This window comes from Lathamus discolor, chromosome 3, assembly GCF_037157495.1.
Source record: "Lathamus discolor isolate bLatDis1 chromosome 3, bLatDis1.hap1, whole genome shotgun sequence".
Classification (NCBI taxonomy): Eukaryota; Metazoa; Chordata; class Aves; order Psittaciformes; family Psittacidae; genus Lathamus; species Lathamus discolor.
The window spans coordinates 79,718,684-79,734,637 of NC_088886.1; the positions used below are offsets into that span (position 1 = coordinate 79,718,684).

Sequence of the window (15,954 nt, forward strand, 5' to 3'; positions counted from 1 at the left end):
TTGCACCACAATAAATTCCTCTATGGACAGCACAGTCAAGTTGGCTGGCACCAAACCTGCAACAAAGCCACAAACTAACTTACAACAGCTACAGCGGCAGCTACTCACCCTCCTGCAGCGGCAGCGTGGAGGCACGTTCTTCCAAAACTATCTGGGGTGTCTATTTCAAAGCCTGCAGACAGCACGTGCTCATTACTAAACAAGGACACTATGCTATACTTTTGTCCTAGTTAAACCACAAGAAACATTGCAGAGACAGAAAAATCAGTTAGTTGGGAAAGAAACAGAACACAAGCAACTACAGTCAGAAAGAGGTTGTCAGGGGAACGGCGAGCAGCTGCTCCATCCAGTTTGGCAGCTCTATAAAAAGAGCTGCAAAGTCGACGAGCATCTATTTCCACATCCAGCTCTCCTCGCCACATCCCTATTTAAAACAGTGTGACAGGCATTTATGAGGCAGATACTTATCAAGAGGACTGCAACAGCAGGACATGAAGACAGAAAACATGAAGAAATGAGGAAAAAAACAGAGTCAGATTTTGAAATGGGGCCAATTTTTATTGCATGTGGTTTTCAGGTTGAAAAGAGGCTTCTAGGAGCACTTGTTTATATTCAAAGGTGCACAAGGCCAAAGGATATAAACCGGGCAGTATTAAATCTGGTCACCCAGAGCTGCTTCTCCTCCTTTCAGATCTAGTGGTCAAGGCCAAAACACACCAAGGTCTAATGGAATGGGTATGCAATTACCATTTTCCATGCTTTATCCTAGAGGACTCAAGTTTAGGGGAAAAAGTCATTGTAGGAGATTTTAGGTGTACAGTAACAAAGCAGTTTTCTAGAAAAAGCGTATGATCTGCCTTGTGATTTTTTAATTCATGGGAAATCTCGCCTGGAAAGAAAGAATTTGGGATTTGGCACCTGATGATGGCTCTTTTGTAACACTTGCGTCAGCAAGCTTCTTCTGCTTTGGGCTCTGGTTTCCTGAGAACTGCTCTCTCAACACTACACTTTTCACTCATTTCCCATCTCATGCTCACAGAGCTTTGGCCAGCCTAACTTCTTTACTCTGTCCAAATTCAGAGACATGCTTTAGCTCCATCTAGTCTAGCATCATCAGTGAGATGTAAATACCCACAACACTGCAGAACCGAGGAGATAACTTCCTCTGGGGAAAAGAACCCAAACCAAGACAGTATCTCACAGTCCTACAGTTTGGAAAAAGGGTCCTCAATTTCTTCCCTCCTCCTGGTGAATTAATATAAACTCTCTAAACCTGCCAGGAGAAAAGAATTTCGGGCATGAGCAATACAGGATAGGAGGAGGTACCAGCATGCCGTTAGGAAAGCCTCGCGTGCTCCCGTACATTACACCACACGGGCGAACACAGCAGCACACGAAGTCTTTCATTCGAACAATCCACAACAATGAGTATAAAAGGGGCCACAAGCAGCAGAGACACACATTACTGGAGCTCCACAGACACTGTGGGATTTACTTACCCGATGACAACAACTTCCTGCAGCAGTCTGAGTGAGCATTCAGCGCTGCTAAGTGTAAAGGGAACATGTTGTGGATCCCACACCTGAAAGGCACAACATCCTCATTACACAGTGATTTGGAAATGAAGGTTGCATTCAGACACAACACATGAAAAGCTCCTTCCTCAAAAGCAACAGTTTTTATCCTTTCCAAGGAAGATTCTTCCTTGGTTCCTGCCATTTATTTTTATCTGTATTTCTTTAGCAGCCCTCTTGGGAGTTAAAAATATTCTGATACAGCGATATCTTGGATTTAGGCTTTGAACAGAATGTGGCAGGAAGGTTTCTAAAAATTCAAGGCAAAAGCCAAGGTAAGGGAGGAAGCGAGAGAGCAGATTATTGCTTGGAGTCAATTTCCTAGTGTGCGATGCACAGATTTCAGCATCAGCCATGGATACTGCAACTGCCATTCTGAGGTATTAGTAAATGCCTAAATCTTCTTAGCATTTTTCCTGAAACCCATTTTTCCTGCAGTTAACATCCTTCAGATAACTCTTATGTGGGTTTTCAAGGCCTCCACTTCCCTCCCTCTCTCCTGGGGTTAGGGCAGCTGAAGGCTTTTCTTCACACTTTCCTTTAGGCTGCCATGACACACACAGTTTTCTTCCCACGTCCTAAGAACCAAACATCTGATTTTCCTATTTGCTTCACCTACTCTCCTCACACTCCTTTTCACTTTTTCCCCTTGTTCAACACATGGGTCTTTTCAATTATAATATGAATTTCTCAGAGCAGACATGCTCAGTAAAAAAAGGTAGGCACCTATCATTAGGCTAAATCTCTATCAGGCAACCACACAGTTTTTAAACAAGCTGAGCACTCAGCAGCCATTATTAATATCAACAAATGATCCCAGTTCAGTCCCTAAGCACGCCACTGTTTACAGTCTCAGAAGACTTTTGGGTTTGGACATCTTGGCTTCTGTCATTTAGCATTGTTTTGTGAGAAGCATCTTGTTAATCTAGAAATACTATCCTACCGGCAGCCCTCCAAGTGCACATAAACACAGAGCCTCTGGAACCAACTATCTCAACAAGATTAGCATCTCCTGCCTGCTTCAGCAGATATTTTTTTGACAAATGACAAGCTCTTGAACAATAGCAGATGGATTCATATCTGCCCTTCATTTCCGGAAGACAATTGGTGGATGGGTGAGTATGATCACCTCGTGGAAGAGGATGTCAGACAGGGATCCAGAGATGAAGGAACTTGTCTTTCTGCAAGACTCACAGTAAATCATAATAGCTTACAAAGCTTTAGACAAAAGTGAAGGTGGGTGTTTATAAAGATACTTTACTCTCTCCAACACTTTATACATAAATGTGTTTAACTAAGTTTGGCTTGTCTTTAAAAAACTTACGGTTTGCAGAACCCACAGGTTCATCTTTCCTCTGTCTTCACAGTAAATATGTCCTCCTCACTGCAGCACTACACTACAGAGTGACTTACGGAGCTGTACGGATTCTGATTTTGCTCGTGTCAGCAATCTACATCTAAGAGTAAATATATTAAAAGATGACCTGACAGCCTATTCTTTGAAAGGAACAGCACAAGTTCCACCAAACTGCTGTATCTGTATAAAAAGATTGCATTTTTCTGCTGTGGATTCATTTATTTAAGCTAACATTGGACATTCTGTATTGCTGTGCTTCTTCCTACACCTATTTCTCTCTATCTCCTCCTCCACCTAGTTACCTGAAGCAGTATTCTTCTTCTTTTAGATCAAGATTTCCACTCAGCAGATAATTTGGCCAGTTTCCATCAAAAATCACTATCTGCACATCTGCTACCCAGTGTCACACTTCTGTACTGCTGTTCACACTGGTTCCTCCCATCACTTACGCACTTTCCCCTTTAAATGCAGTTGCCTCAAAGGCTGACTGATCTGTCTGCAGTTGTTGCTAACAACACTGCAGAATTGTCACAGCTAGTTTAGGGAGCTCAGCCAGAGTTATTTACATGCAGCACATATGAAAGCCCATTCCCAGTGTTTCAATGCTCCTTGTTCACCGCAGACAGCATCATTTGGATCTGCCTGGTATCTTAGAGACAACTTCTTATATCACTTATTTCTGCTGCTGGAAAAAGTATTTAATTTGATCAATGTTCCACTCACCCAAGTGTGAAATAGAAATTTCTAACTGGATAACCCTGATTCCAAGAGTGGACTACCGCACTGCATCTCATTTTCCCTTTAAACCTCAAGGTAAGAGAATTACTGTACTGGAGAAAGAGCTAGGAAAAATACACATCTATTTAGACACCAAGATCTTCATTCTGGCTATGTTAATAAACCCCAGTGACATTAGCTGAAGCCTGTGGAATTTCATTATCCATGCCATTTGAAGAGCTGTTCCACACCAGTTTGCATGGTGACAGTTGTACTTGATAAAGCAACATGAGCAAATGTGCCATCAAGTAAACAAATAAAGTACCAAAAGCTGCAAGTATCTTCAAAATTGAAACCAGCTCATTAGCATCTGCGAGCAGGTTTTCCTAACTAGGCAAGTCAAGAAACTTTACCAGTTCCTATGGTAGGTTCTAGGTAAAGAACTCCTAAATTATATTTTAGAGACATGTGGAGGTAGCTGCCAAAAACTGACATTCATTAAATCAGATGCTGCAATTAAACACCTGGTACAAATATCCCTAATGAAATTGCATTACTTTGGTCTTATACCCCTTTCTTTACCTTCAGGTTTGCTATTTTCCTTTGACAGATCATAAGAACCTGAAGATAACTAACCAATACTCAAGTACTCTAAAAAATCAAGCACTTGTCAATGTCTGAGTTGACAATGCTTATCATACCGTGGGTGCAGTCTTGACACATGTGCAAGACAAAAGAATTGAACTGAAGCAGAAAGCACTAACAGCATTTAGAAATGTGTGTAATTTCAACTTCTTGTCCTTCTATTGAAAAAAAGCCTCCCAAACTCACAAATCAGATAAAAGCTGTCCTATTATTTCAGCCACCTGAATATCAGAAACCATGCAACATCAAGACAGGCTCTGCTTCTATTGCTATTAGAAATACTTAGTAACACCTGCTTTGCAATACTGCGTTTATATTGATTATCCTATGTGTCATACCAAAAGATAAAAAACAAAAGAATAATCCATACCTGGCGGTGTTCAAGGCCAGGCTGGACAGAGCCTTGATTGACATGGTTTCAGGTGAGGTGCCCTTGCCCACGGCAGGGGGGTTGGAACTAGATGATCTTAAGGTCCTTTCCAATCCTAACTATTCTGTGATTCTATGAATCACCATGCCTGACAGGCCACTAAACACTAAGTTAGTTTAGATACTAAATAATGTGCTCGCAATACCCTTGGAAAGCATCTGATTTTTTTTCAGTTATGTTTCCTGTACAGATTCATTGCTATGGACTTCTTATATCAAGATGCATCAAGATGCACTTTACATACATACGTCTTTCATGTATGTTATATACCACTGTGTGCCATCAATGCTGCAGGAAAAAGAAGCTGTACCTGTAACCATGTAAATAGGCACAACAGGAACTTACCAGGGTTTCCTTCCCCTCTGCACTTCCCAAGTGTTCATCTATTAGCCTCATGTCACCCACTGAAGTACAGTACACTTACGCTTATACTTATATTCACACTTCAGAACCTGAGAAGTAACTGTGTTTCCAGGCATTGGGCATAACACTTGATCGTCAGAAACAGCTCCACTTCAGCCACTTACTTGGCAGTATCAGCTCCGCTGGTTATGAGGGTGTTAATCAAAAGCTCATGTCCATATCTTGCAGCCACGTGTAGAGGGGTGTTACCATCCTTATCAACACAGTCGATTTCCCCTCCTGCAAGAAACGTTTTCATACCGCTTAACACTGAAAGATTAAGCATGAACCAGTGACCACAAATGTTATTTCTCTCTAGCGAGTGCAGCATCACCAATCCACCCACAGAGACACTAAATTTCAAAGACCAAGAACCAGCACACAGCAAGCTGTCAGCCACTGGTACTGAATGTGGTCTGGCATCATCACCTTCACCTCTCTCTCCAGCTACAGTGGTGGAGAAAAGTGGTGGGAAATAGGTGAACAGGATGATATACCATGGTCAAGTACACGATTCAGACTTGCTGCTCATCTAAAGGCACAAATGGATGCTTTGAATTAAACTAGCAAAATAAACTGCTGAAACTACGCCCTCATTCATAAAAGCACTGCTACTCAACCTTACCTGTAAGACAGCAATGTTAAATAGATTTTGCTCCAGAGGCCATCAGGAACACACTACAAACAACAAGCAGGTTGTGTGCCTTTTCTGTGCCTTACCAAAGAACCACCAAACAGTGCTTAAGTAGAACTGTTGCAATTCAAACCTGTCATCTTGTGGTTTATGCTCACAAGCAGGAAAAATATATTATTTCTTTCTTCTCTGCCACAGCTTTTGACCCACACAAGATTGCTATCAGGTCCTTGTTTTCTTTTTGGACCATGGAACTGTAACTTTTTCAGTCTCTCCTTGTAAATCAGGTTTGCTGCACTCCAGCTGGCCCACATCCTTCTGGAAGTGAAACATCAAAAGCCAGAAACAGTACTAGAGCTGACGTCTCCTAACGCTGAGCTGAGCAAAATGATTACTTCATGCCTGCTGGCTATGCTCCTATCTATACACCCCTGTACATTGCACAGCACCATGTACGTTGTTGATCATTTTTCTAAGCACTGTTGACTTGTGGTCACAAGCTTCTGACCTTCTGCAAGCCCCAGAACCCTTCCTGAGGAGCTGCCACCCACCCAGCTGTTGTCATTCTGAACTTGTCCAATGGATACTCCTGCTTGTGTGGGACCTTTGCTTTGCTTTGCTTTACTTGCATTATAACTTCTGTCTCCAATTTTACAGGATCATCTTCCACTCTGAATACACCTTCTGCCAAACTAACAGTCTCTTCCAACTTTGTGTTTTCTCCAAATGTTAAAAGCACATTTTTCTATTCCTCTGTCCAAGTTGCTAATGAAAATACTGGATAGTTCCAGGTCCAGGAGGGAAACTGAACACTGCCTCACTACACCTTTCATTTCAACAACAATCCATTTATTACTAATCTCTGAATGTAGTTTTTCAACAAGTTATGCACCAACACTGTGACATTTTAATACCCCATTGGTTTTCTATGAGAATACTTTATGAAAACATATAAAAAGTCTTGCTAACATATTTACTGCATGTCCACTATACACAGGAGGTAACAGGCCTCTGAATAACTGAAACAAGAAGTGTTCCAGTAAAGCATTATACAGGATTTTCTAACTGTAGTTAAAGGTCAGTGAAATGCTGGGACAGTTTCCCTGGGGTGACAAACATTACTTGCCCACAGAAAAGTCAGAGGACAGTGCTGTGATCACAAAGCCTACTACCCTGCAGCAGAAGAGAATTAGGATGTTTTGGCATCTTCTGCTCTTGAGCAATCTATGCCAGATATTGCCCACTCCTCCCCAAGTGTTTACAAACAGTTTGTGCATTTGTTGATGTCAGAATTTTTGGCTGACCTATGTGAAATTCTCCAGCTTTGCTTTTTCACCATTTTTAAAGATAGGTGTTACATTTGCAACCTTCCAATTTAAAAGCAATCAGCTCTTCCTCCACAAGTCACTAGAGACAGCAGCCAGGAATCGAGAGATCTTTAGCCAGCTCATTAAGTACTGCAGAATGAAACTCCATTACTTAAAGTCATTGACATTTCTCTCTTCCACGATATCCCATGGCAATAAGGCATAAAGTCACTTGCAACCAGATCTGTGCACAATCCTAAAATGAGAGGGACAGCAAACGAAGAAAGCGAAACCCAAGTAACTTGAAGAAGAGTAGAGAGGCGTGAATGACAGATGAAGAACTTCCAGTCCTTTCACACACAAATCCAACACAGAGCAAACAACAGCTCTAAGTCAGAGACCATATTTGACTAAACAGCTAAAAAATTGCACTAAAGCACAGTTTCTTCAGTTTGCCCAAACTCCTTTTACTTATGCAAGAAGAGATATGACAACAGTTTGCCTGATGACGTGAAAGAAGCATGAAGAGTACTGAAGACTCCCATTTTAACGTACAATTGTGTGTAAATATAGGTGTCACTACATTTACAGTGTAACTGTTCAGCTATCTTCAACATCTCACACTTAGGTTCCAAGTTAGGGATTTTGGAAAACAACAGAACCAAACCACGAACCACAGACCATCCTGTCTGGTATAGTGGCCAAAGCTGGTAAGCATAAGAAACAAGCAGTAATAGCAGCCTCTGTCAATCAGAAGCAGGCCTCTGCCAGATCTCCAACAACAGTATTTGTTATACTTTGTAGATTTCTTGGACAGAGGAGATACCTGATAAATGACCGATAATCAGGAATCCTGGCTATGCCAGAACAAACAGGTTGGCACTGGTCCACCCTCCTGAGTATTTATTCAACACTTAATGAAGACAGTGGCAAGGTGTAGAGCTAAGGGATGTGACAGAAATACAGTTACTGAGTGGAGAGTAGAGAAAATGGTCCGAATTCTAAGAACATTGGGGCTCCCAGGGGAGAGCAACCATTTATTTTCCGGTTTTTAAGTCATTTGAGAAAGAAAGTTGTGCCTGCTTCTCAGCAGAAGACCTAAGTACAACTTTGAACTCTTGTTTTCAGGTTAAGAATCACAATAGATAGCTGGACCACTGTCAGCTGGAGGAATAAGTGATTCTGTTAACAACCAAAATCTCAACTTGTAATGACATGCTGGAATGAGAGCTGCAGTGTAGCTCAAAGCCAGAAGCTGATGGAGAGCTAAGCAGCTCTCAGAGCAGACCTTTGGCACCCTGGGTGAGAACAAGTAAACATTGCAACCTTGGAAATGCCTGATCTTTTGGAGAGTCATTAAACAAGCACAGAAACTCACCGTTCTGAATGAGGGTCTGCGACCGTGTGAACCTCCCATGGACGGCTGTCATGTGCAATGGGCTCTTCCCATCCTTACTCTAACAGAAACAAAAGAGAAACCCAATCATTTAGCATGTAAAGTGGTGGTAACAATTTCAAGTCTCTCAGCTCAACATCCTACAGACAAAACCTCCACTGGCTTCAAAAGTCTGTTGGACTGAAGCTATACATGATCACAAATGCAGAAGGCATAAGCATACAAGTAAAATAGTTCCTCAGCAATGAGTAGCAAAGGGGCTGGAGTAGAGCATGATCTTACACAGCCTGGCTGTACACAATACATGCTAGAAACTACAGATTTATAACATATAATCCTTTAATACTATTTTTAAGTAACATTTCAATTCAGTCAATATTTTCCCTAACAGAGGAAGCATAAAATTAAGTAGGACAGTCTCTGAGGGATTCAAGAACTATATCCTGTTTATCAACCTGCATTTTATAGATACATCCCAGAGTAAACCCCATTATATTAAAAAGTTCTGGTTAATAAATTTCCATGCAATCAAAAATAGGATGTCTACAAAATACCATTAGAAAACAGGGAAGGCATGTGAAAGGAAAGATACAATGAGTAAAGATTAACGTTTTTGGTTCTAGAGAAAGAAACTGAGACAGGGGAAGCAGAGGAGCTGACAAAAAAACAAGGAAAAGGGTAGCAGTCTCACTGCTTACATCACTTCGTGTTTATTGGCACGGGGATTTTGCATTCCTTGGCTAGCACAATCCCTGATTTCATTTTAATAATTCTGAGTTTAAGTAATGCACTACTGATCTAAAGGGACTTGCCAAAGGCGTTAAATGCTAAAAGACCAGTTTTACACATGTGAAACTGAAACACACAATTTAAAGTACAGCAGTCAAAATCTTATATGATCTCAGAGGTGTCAAGTCTTTCATTATGCATACCAGTACCCTCTGTTGGATAACAGCAAGGCCCATTCAGCTTCATCAAGGTGCATCAATTATATCTCAAGAACATTCAGATACCCTAAAAGAATCAGACTTTGTAAACTCAGGCTCTAAAACAGCTAAATAAACAACCTTTTGATTTTACTTCCCCAGGAAAATCAAAAGGAACTCTTTAGAACCAGGTTTAATTAAATCCATACTGTAGGGGAAGGAAAACACCAGCAAGTTCCTTCACTTACCACAGCTACCCAAGATAACATTTTGATAGGGCTCCTGGAACTATATTTTAGTAGTGATTCATGCCTTCAGGTGAGTGGCTGGCCTAGAGTTTAAAGCTGTCATTATATTTATCAAGTTACTGAGAGCTCCTCTGCTGGGAAGCAATCTCATCCGAACAGTTTAATGATGAATTTCCTCAGCATCGTTCTGCTTCCATCAAGGATTTAAAGCCATGCTGTCCTTGTTATTAGAGTTTCCAGTATCCTGAGATATGCAAAACGGGATAAAGTAAAACTAAAGAGCTGCAATGCAAGTTTTACCTGAATGTTAACATCTGCCCCATTATTCACTAGTAGTTCAAGACACAGTGCTCCGTGAGTAGAGGCAGCAGCAAAATGCAAGGGAGTGAATCCATTATTATTAGGCTGATTTACGTTAGCACCGTAGTCAATCAGCTCATTAACAACAGAATCCTGACCATTGTAACAGGCAATGTGAAGTGCAGTATTTCCATAGACGTTCATTTCATCAATCTAAAATGAGACAAAGAGGCGTAGTTAAAATTACAGACATAGCTAACCATTTTACGTAACACATCACATACTGCAAATGGAAATAGCTGGAGGCTTGACCTGTCACAGGGCATATTTCTCACCAGCAAATTTCATTGACAAAAATATACTCCCAGAGAGATTAATTTGGAATGCTTTACCTTTACTATTATTAACTTTTTATCCTGCTTGCCATTTCTAAAAGCCAGTATGAAGCTTACACTGATAGCAGGTCTATGTAATGACAGTGATGAAGACAAAAGCTGGAAAGCCTTCACATGTAAGTAGGATAAATAAAAAGCTCACAATCTTTATTAAAAAGTAATTAAAACACTGACTATAGAATTTCTGTGAACAGAATCAGGCTTAAGAACTCTTTTTACAGATCTCTTTTGGGAAGGGAATGAAGGTATCTGAGTTAAGGGAAAGTGAAACTGCACAGACATTTACACTTCAATAAGAAACCACTTTCGGTAGCTCAGCATTATAAAGATGTAATTAAGATTATGTTACTTCTTGATGACCGGCTTTGTATTCAACTGCTGTTCTGTAAAATAGGACAAGACAGATTGTACAAAAGATCCAGCAGTGATGTGAATACCCTTCCACAAAATAAGGCTTCTCAAAGATCACACCCCCAGTGGTGCAGAATGTGGAAATTAAAGGTAGCTATGAACATAGTACTGGTAACAACAGGAAACACCTATTCCCCTTCAACCGCACAGTGTAGAGCCTGTGAACATGGACTTCTGACATTTTTTTGGCAGTTGAAAATGCCATGGCAAATGTGATGACTTTATCTGACGTCTCTGATTAAGCAGTGCAGGCTCTTCTGGTCATCTCACTGCTGCTTTGAACCACTGACATGGCAATATTACACTAAGAGAAGTCTGTGCCCTGAAAAAAAGTTCTTTTCCAGAGTTAAAGCAATCTTTTCCTTCCCTCTGTCAGCTGCAGAGGAAATACAGGTCCTAAACTTAAACAGCCTGAGCTGCTGTTTAGTGAAGTTTGCAGCGTATATGTTAAGAACAACCATTCATCATATCAAGGGGAACACTGAGCCAAGGGAAATTTCATTATTCCATCTTCCTCTGCAGGAACAGCATGTATTTCCTGATCTCTTCAGCAAGGTGGCCTGGAACTTACTGTCCATATCAGATACTTTTATTCCAGAATGTTTCCTGGCTCTTGCACTAATAAACCACATGAAGCACAAGGTGGTACAGAAAACGGGAACAATTTTCTTTAGAAGATCTGCCAATAACTGCAGCAACATCCACAATAAAGAAGAAAATAATATGTCAAATATGGAGCAACATGGAAGCACATTACCACATACCTCTACCCCCAGGTTAAGGAGGTGTTTCACAATGTTAATCTGTCCATTGGATGCAGCTGCATGAAGTGGGGTGTAACCCTTCTTGTCTTTACAAGTCACTTCTGCGCCATGATTAATCAGTAAGGCAACAACTTCCAGATGACCTTCAAAAGATGAAAGATAGTAATCAATGAATAGACCATCCCATAGCATCACTTCTCCCAGATTACTTCTTTCTTGTTAATACATTGCCCCTTTTGCTGCTGCTTCACAATGTTGTAAGTTTTATAAGGGGAAAAAAACATTTTTATAAGGGGAAAATGCCACAGTTTTATAACAGGAAAAAAAGCATTTTCATAGATGTTCCTAGTCTTTGTCAATAAATCCATGCATTCACCATCACCAGATGTGCCAAATTTCTCCTTCCTGCATTAGTTTTCCAGTCATTAAAAGAACAAAACCACACCTCTTTCCTATTTATTTCTCTAAAAATAACAATTTGAAGTTTATTCTCCCTGTTACAGAAAGAACAGTGCGCACAGGAGCATGACCATGCAAAACAGCATCCTGTTGATGTCATCCGCAAACATAACTTCTAACACTTGTTGGTTTTCAATAGCAAAACAAAATAACTTTAATAAATGATACAAATGAAGGTATCTCCTCTTTTCTAGCACCACTGAGGACATGAAAAGCTAAATTTCAAGGGATGCAGCATTTGATCCAAAGCCTACCAATACAAACACAAGATTTTCTACTGGATCCACTGATCTTTAGATCAGGTTTTTGACTCTTCAAAACTGTACCATTAACACAAAACTGTGCAAAAAATCCTGAATATAGATCTAAAAATGTTTGAATCTAAACTCAGTCTGTACACACATATTCAGTTTGCAAACTAAAGTAACTCCAATAGCCTCAACGTCACAGAGATTGAGAGCTGACTGCCAGATCGATGGGACATCTATCTTCAGGAGTGAAATGCCTACCACTGGCTTAAGATATCCTTACAGAATGTAGGGGAAGACCTAAGTATCTCAAAATGCAACTTACAGCCCACCAGTATCTCCAGCTTCTTCCTCTTCCAAACCAACTTGCCTGCTTTCCATGATAGTGCCCTAACCACGAATATTAAATCAAGGCTAACTGAGGAATAGTCCTTATTGCATCACGTTGAAGCAAAGTTGTCTTAGAATTAAACATCTATTATAGCAAACAGCACATAAAGTTGTGCACCATCTGAGTTGTACAGCACTTTACTGACAGGCAGTTCTGGTCATGTGCAGGACCGAGGAAACCTTATGGACAAAGTCTGAAGTGCCTGAAGATATTTAAGGATTCAAGAAACTACACGCGGATAAGATGCTTGGGCCTCATTATCTAAATTCTGTCCAAATTACACCACAGACTCCTAAATAACATTGCTAATTTAGGCCTTAAATGTTATCTAAATATTTTGAAAGGTACATTATGCATTAGTGAAAATAATTAGGAGCAAAAGAGACGTGGTATTGCACAGCACAATGTAAGTCCTTTCGCCTCTACAGAGTGAAGTTCAAAGCTTGCTAGCTCAAAAGCCATACCATATTCATTGGCAAGAGTCCCTCCATGTGTCTTTGTACATCAAAAAAATGCATAATACGCTTTTCCCACAGTTTGAAATCTCCTATTGTCTCATTTCCAAAAGTGCCAAGATTAACATCAAGATTTGACAGGTCAGATGAAAGAGTTGCTGGCTGAGGGCACACAGCACCTCACCAATTATTATCTGGAATATACTGCCTGGCCAACAAAAGCTCCTGGACAAGCGTGACCGCTATCACAGGCAACCTTGTTCTGGTATTTTTAAATTATAATACCCCACTGTAATAAAGTCTCCTTTAACTTGAAAGAAAAGGTCAATTGATTTAATTAAGGAATATCTGGTAACATCACTGATGTTTTGAATAGACAGATCAGTTGTTCTTGTCCCTTCTGGAATAAAAGACAACAATTTGTTCCTAACAGGAAGAAAGCCTGTGAAGCACCTCCTACAATATCATAACTTAGCTACTTATAAACATAGATAAACAGCAAAATTTATGATTGGATTTATCTGCATTTTCTATAAAGTAATTTTTATCAAAACCTGAAACAAATATAACAAATATAACGTATTTTTTCAAGCCCAAACATGTCTCAGGCTGGAATTCGAGTCAGGATAAAAAGCCCAAAATGAAAAAAGCAACACAAAAAGACCATAATTAACCGTGTTAGAAAGGAAATCACAGCCAAGTCCTCACCAGCTGTAGAACCATAAACGGACAGTGTGTATTTAGACCAGCTGAACCCTTCCCTCTTCAGGGTAAATATAACACTCATTTCCCATGGCCAGGTCTGCTCTTGTCCATTTTAAAACATGTTGTTGATTTGTGAACAGGAAATTAAAAAGAAGGAGCAACAGTGCAAGCCTTACCCATGTACGCTGCCCAGTGAAGAGCTCTTCTGTCCTTTTTGTCAAAAGCATTGATGTTTGCACCCTTAGCTAAGAGCAAGTTCACCATCTAGAAGTAACAACAAGTAAACCAATCCTGTAGATTAACCAGTTTATAACAAATAATTCTAGCAATAGAGTTGGGATCACAAAATCCTGGTTTTGAATGATTAATCTGTGAATTACACAAATACTGTACAAAGCCAAGTACATTAATGACAGGGACTGGCGATGGTGACAAGTAACTCAGATGAGTTCTGTGTGCAGAGAGGGGGCTGAGAGCATGCAGGGTGCTCCTACACCAGTGTGCTTCAAATTCAGCTTGGCAAACAACCTGTAAGTTAAGCAGGCCTGGAAGAGAAACACTGCTCCTAAAACCAATTTCAGTGGTTATCTTGTGGATTAGGACAAGATTCCTCCAGACCATGAGGTGACAAACCCTAAAATCCGCATGATCTTTCAACAAGGAATTCCTATGTCTTGCCATGCCATGGTGATTTTTATTAAATTCCCACGTGCCATGGTGGTGTGGACAGGCACCAGTCTGCTTCACATGACACTGGCCTTTAAGACAGCGTTGGTAGAAGGTGAAATGCTGCCTTCCCATTCCCAATCATCCAGCATTAAACATAAGAAAAATCAGGGGGAAAAAAGAAGGGAATCAAATGGAAAACACATTCAACAACTGTCTTTTTCAGCAAAACATTCTAAAATAATTAATTACAGAGCTAGGTGATTATATTCCTCTTGTGCACTGCTTTGCCACAGAGATAGGCCAATAACAGCATACATTCAGTTAACATTTCTGATACACTCTATCCAAAAGCTCAGGAGCTCTAGATTATGATGGTTAGACTCAAGCTTTACTATCTCTTTCCTACACTGCAGTATTTCAAAGGCCAGATACCATCATAATTTTACAATTTTTACATTTTATAATTTTTACATTCCTCTTCCTTTTTTTAGTTACAGTAGAACTGATCAACTTTTGTTGACTGTAGCCTACTGGTCAAGTCTAAGAGTTTTTATTCCATATTCCATTCAGGTGTGGAACTGACATATAGGATCCTTGCACCTGGACCTAAAGACATTAGCAAAACCCTTTACACAGGGGCTTTATTGACAAAAATTTGGGTTTTTTTCATGTATAAACAGTAATTAGGCTGGAAGGCTTTCCTTGTATAAGGTAAGTAGAAAACCCAGAAGCACATATTTCAGAAGACTAATTAGAAAAGCAGACTGACTGGAGTTCATGTAGCTGAACACTTCTTCAGTATGAAATGAATCCACTGGCTTTCCCTTGTTATTCTGCCACTCATGTTCATAGGCAGTCAAGCTCAAAAAAGCAAAGGACACACTTGAGTTGCCAGCCTGTGGCACAGCCAGCTCTGCAAGTCTACATGCACACCTCACTTGTGTGCTGGCTCTGCACAGGTACTTTCCAGTCACTGACTCACTTCGGCAGGTAGGAAATCTGTTCCACAGTTTGCATAGCAGTTGAATGCCAGGATCAGGGATATGGGGCTCAGTCTAGACCCAGCCACAGCAGGTGAACTGTTCGAACTGGGAAATCAACTGATCAATTACTCTCTCAAACAACTCACCTCAATGTGGCCATTCAGTGCCGCATGGTGCAGTGCTGTCCGCCCGCCTCGGTCAGAGACATTGACACTGCTCAGCATGGGGATGATGACTTCCGCACACTTCACTGCCTTGTTTGCAGCTGCCACATGCAATGGTGTCTGCCAGTTCTTGTCCCGAGCATTGACGTCAGCCGAGTGCTTAATCAATACTTGCACTGCTTCCTGCAATGGCAACACAGTTATACCGATGCTTTTTACAAGGGCGTGTAGTGACAGGACAAGGAGCAATGGTTTAAAACTGAAAGAGGGGAGATTTAGATCAGACATTAGGAAGAAATTCTTTACTATGAGGGTGGTGACACAATGGAACGGGCTGCCCAGAGAAGTTGTAGATGCCCTGTCCCTGGAAATAT

At 40.6% G+C, this 15,954-nt stretch overlaps 1 protein-coding gene across 10 annotated transcripts in view; it reads right to left on the reverse strand.

Annotated features, from left to right (window-relative positions):
* The window catches only part of ANKRD44 (ankyrin repeat domain 44), a 138,166-nt gene that overhangs the window by 40,457 nt on the left and 81,755 nt on the right, over window positions 1-15,954 (reverse strand). For 7 of the 10 annotated variants that reach the window (XR_010610642.1, XM_065669974.1, XM_065669968.1 and 4 more), the window contains exons 5-12: window positions 15,563-15,763; window positions 13,941-14,028; window positions 11,507-11,649; window positions 9,937-10,149; window positions 8,445-8,523; window positions 5,251-5,365; window positions 1,500-1,582; window positions 109-226 (exon numbers count right to left, since the gene is read on the reverse strand). Coding sequence is in view for 9 of the 10 variants with exons in the window: in XM_065669974.1 (XP_065526046.1) it covers window positions 109-226; window positions 1,500-1,582; window positions 5,251-5,365; window positions 8,445-8,523; window positions 9,937-10,149; window positions 11,507-11,649; window positions 13,941-14,028; window positions 15,563-15,763 (1,040 nt within the window). In the remaining variant the exon portion in view is untranslated. The remainder of the gene's footprint in view (window positions 1-108; window positions 227-1,499; window positions 1,583-5,250; window positions 5,366-8,444; window positions 8,524-9,936; window positions 10,150-11,506; window positions 11,650-13,940; window positions 14,029-15,562; window positions 15,764-15,954) is intronic. The other 3 variants (XM_065669975.1, XM_065669971.1, XM_065669970.1) reach the window with 1 other exon arrangement.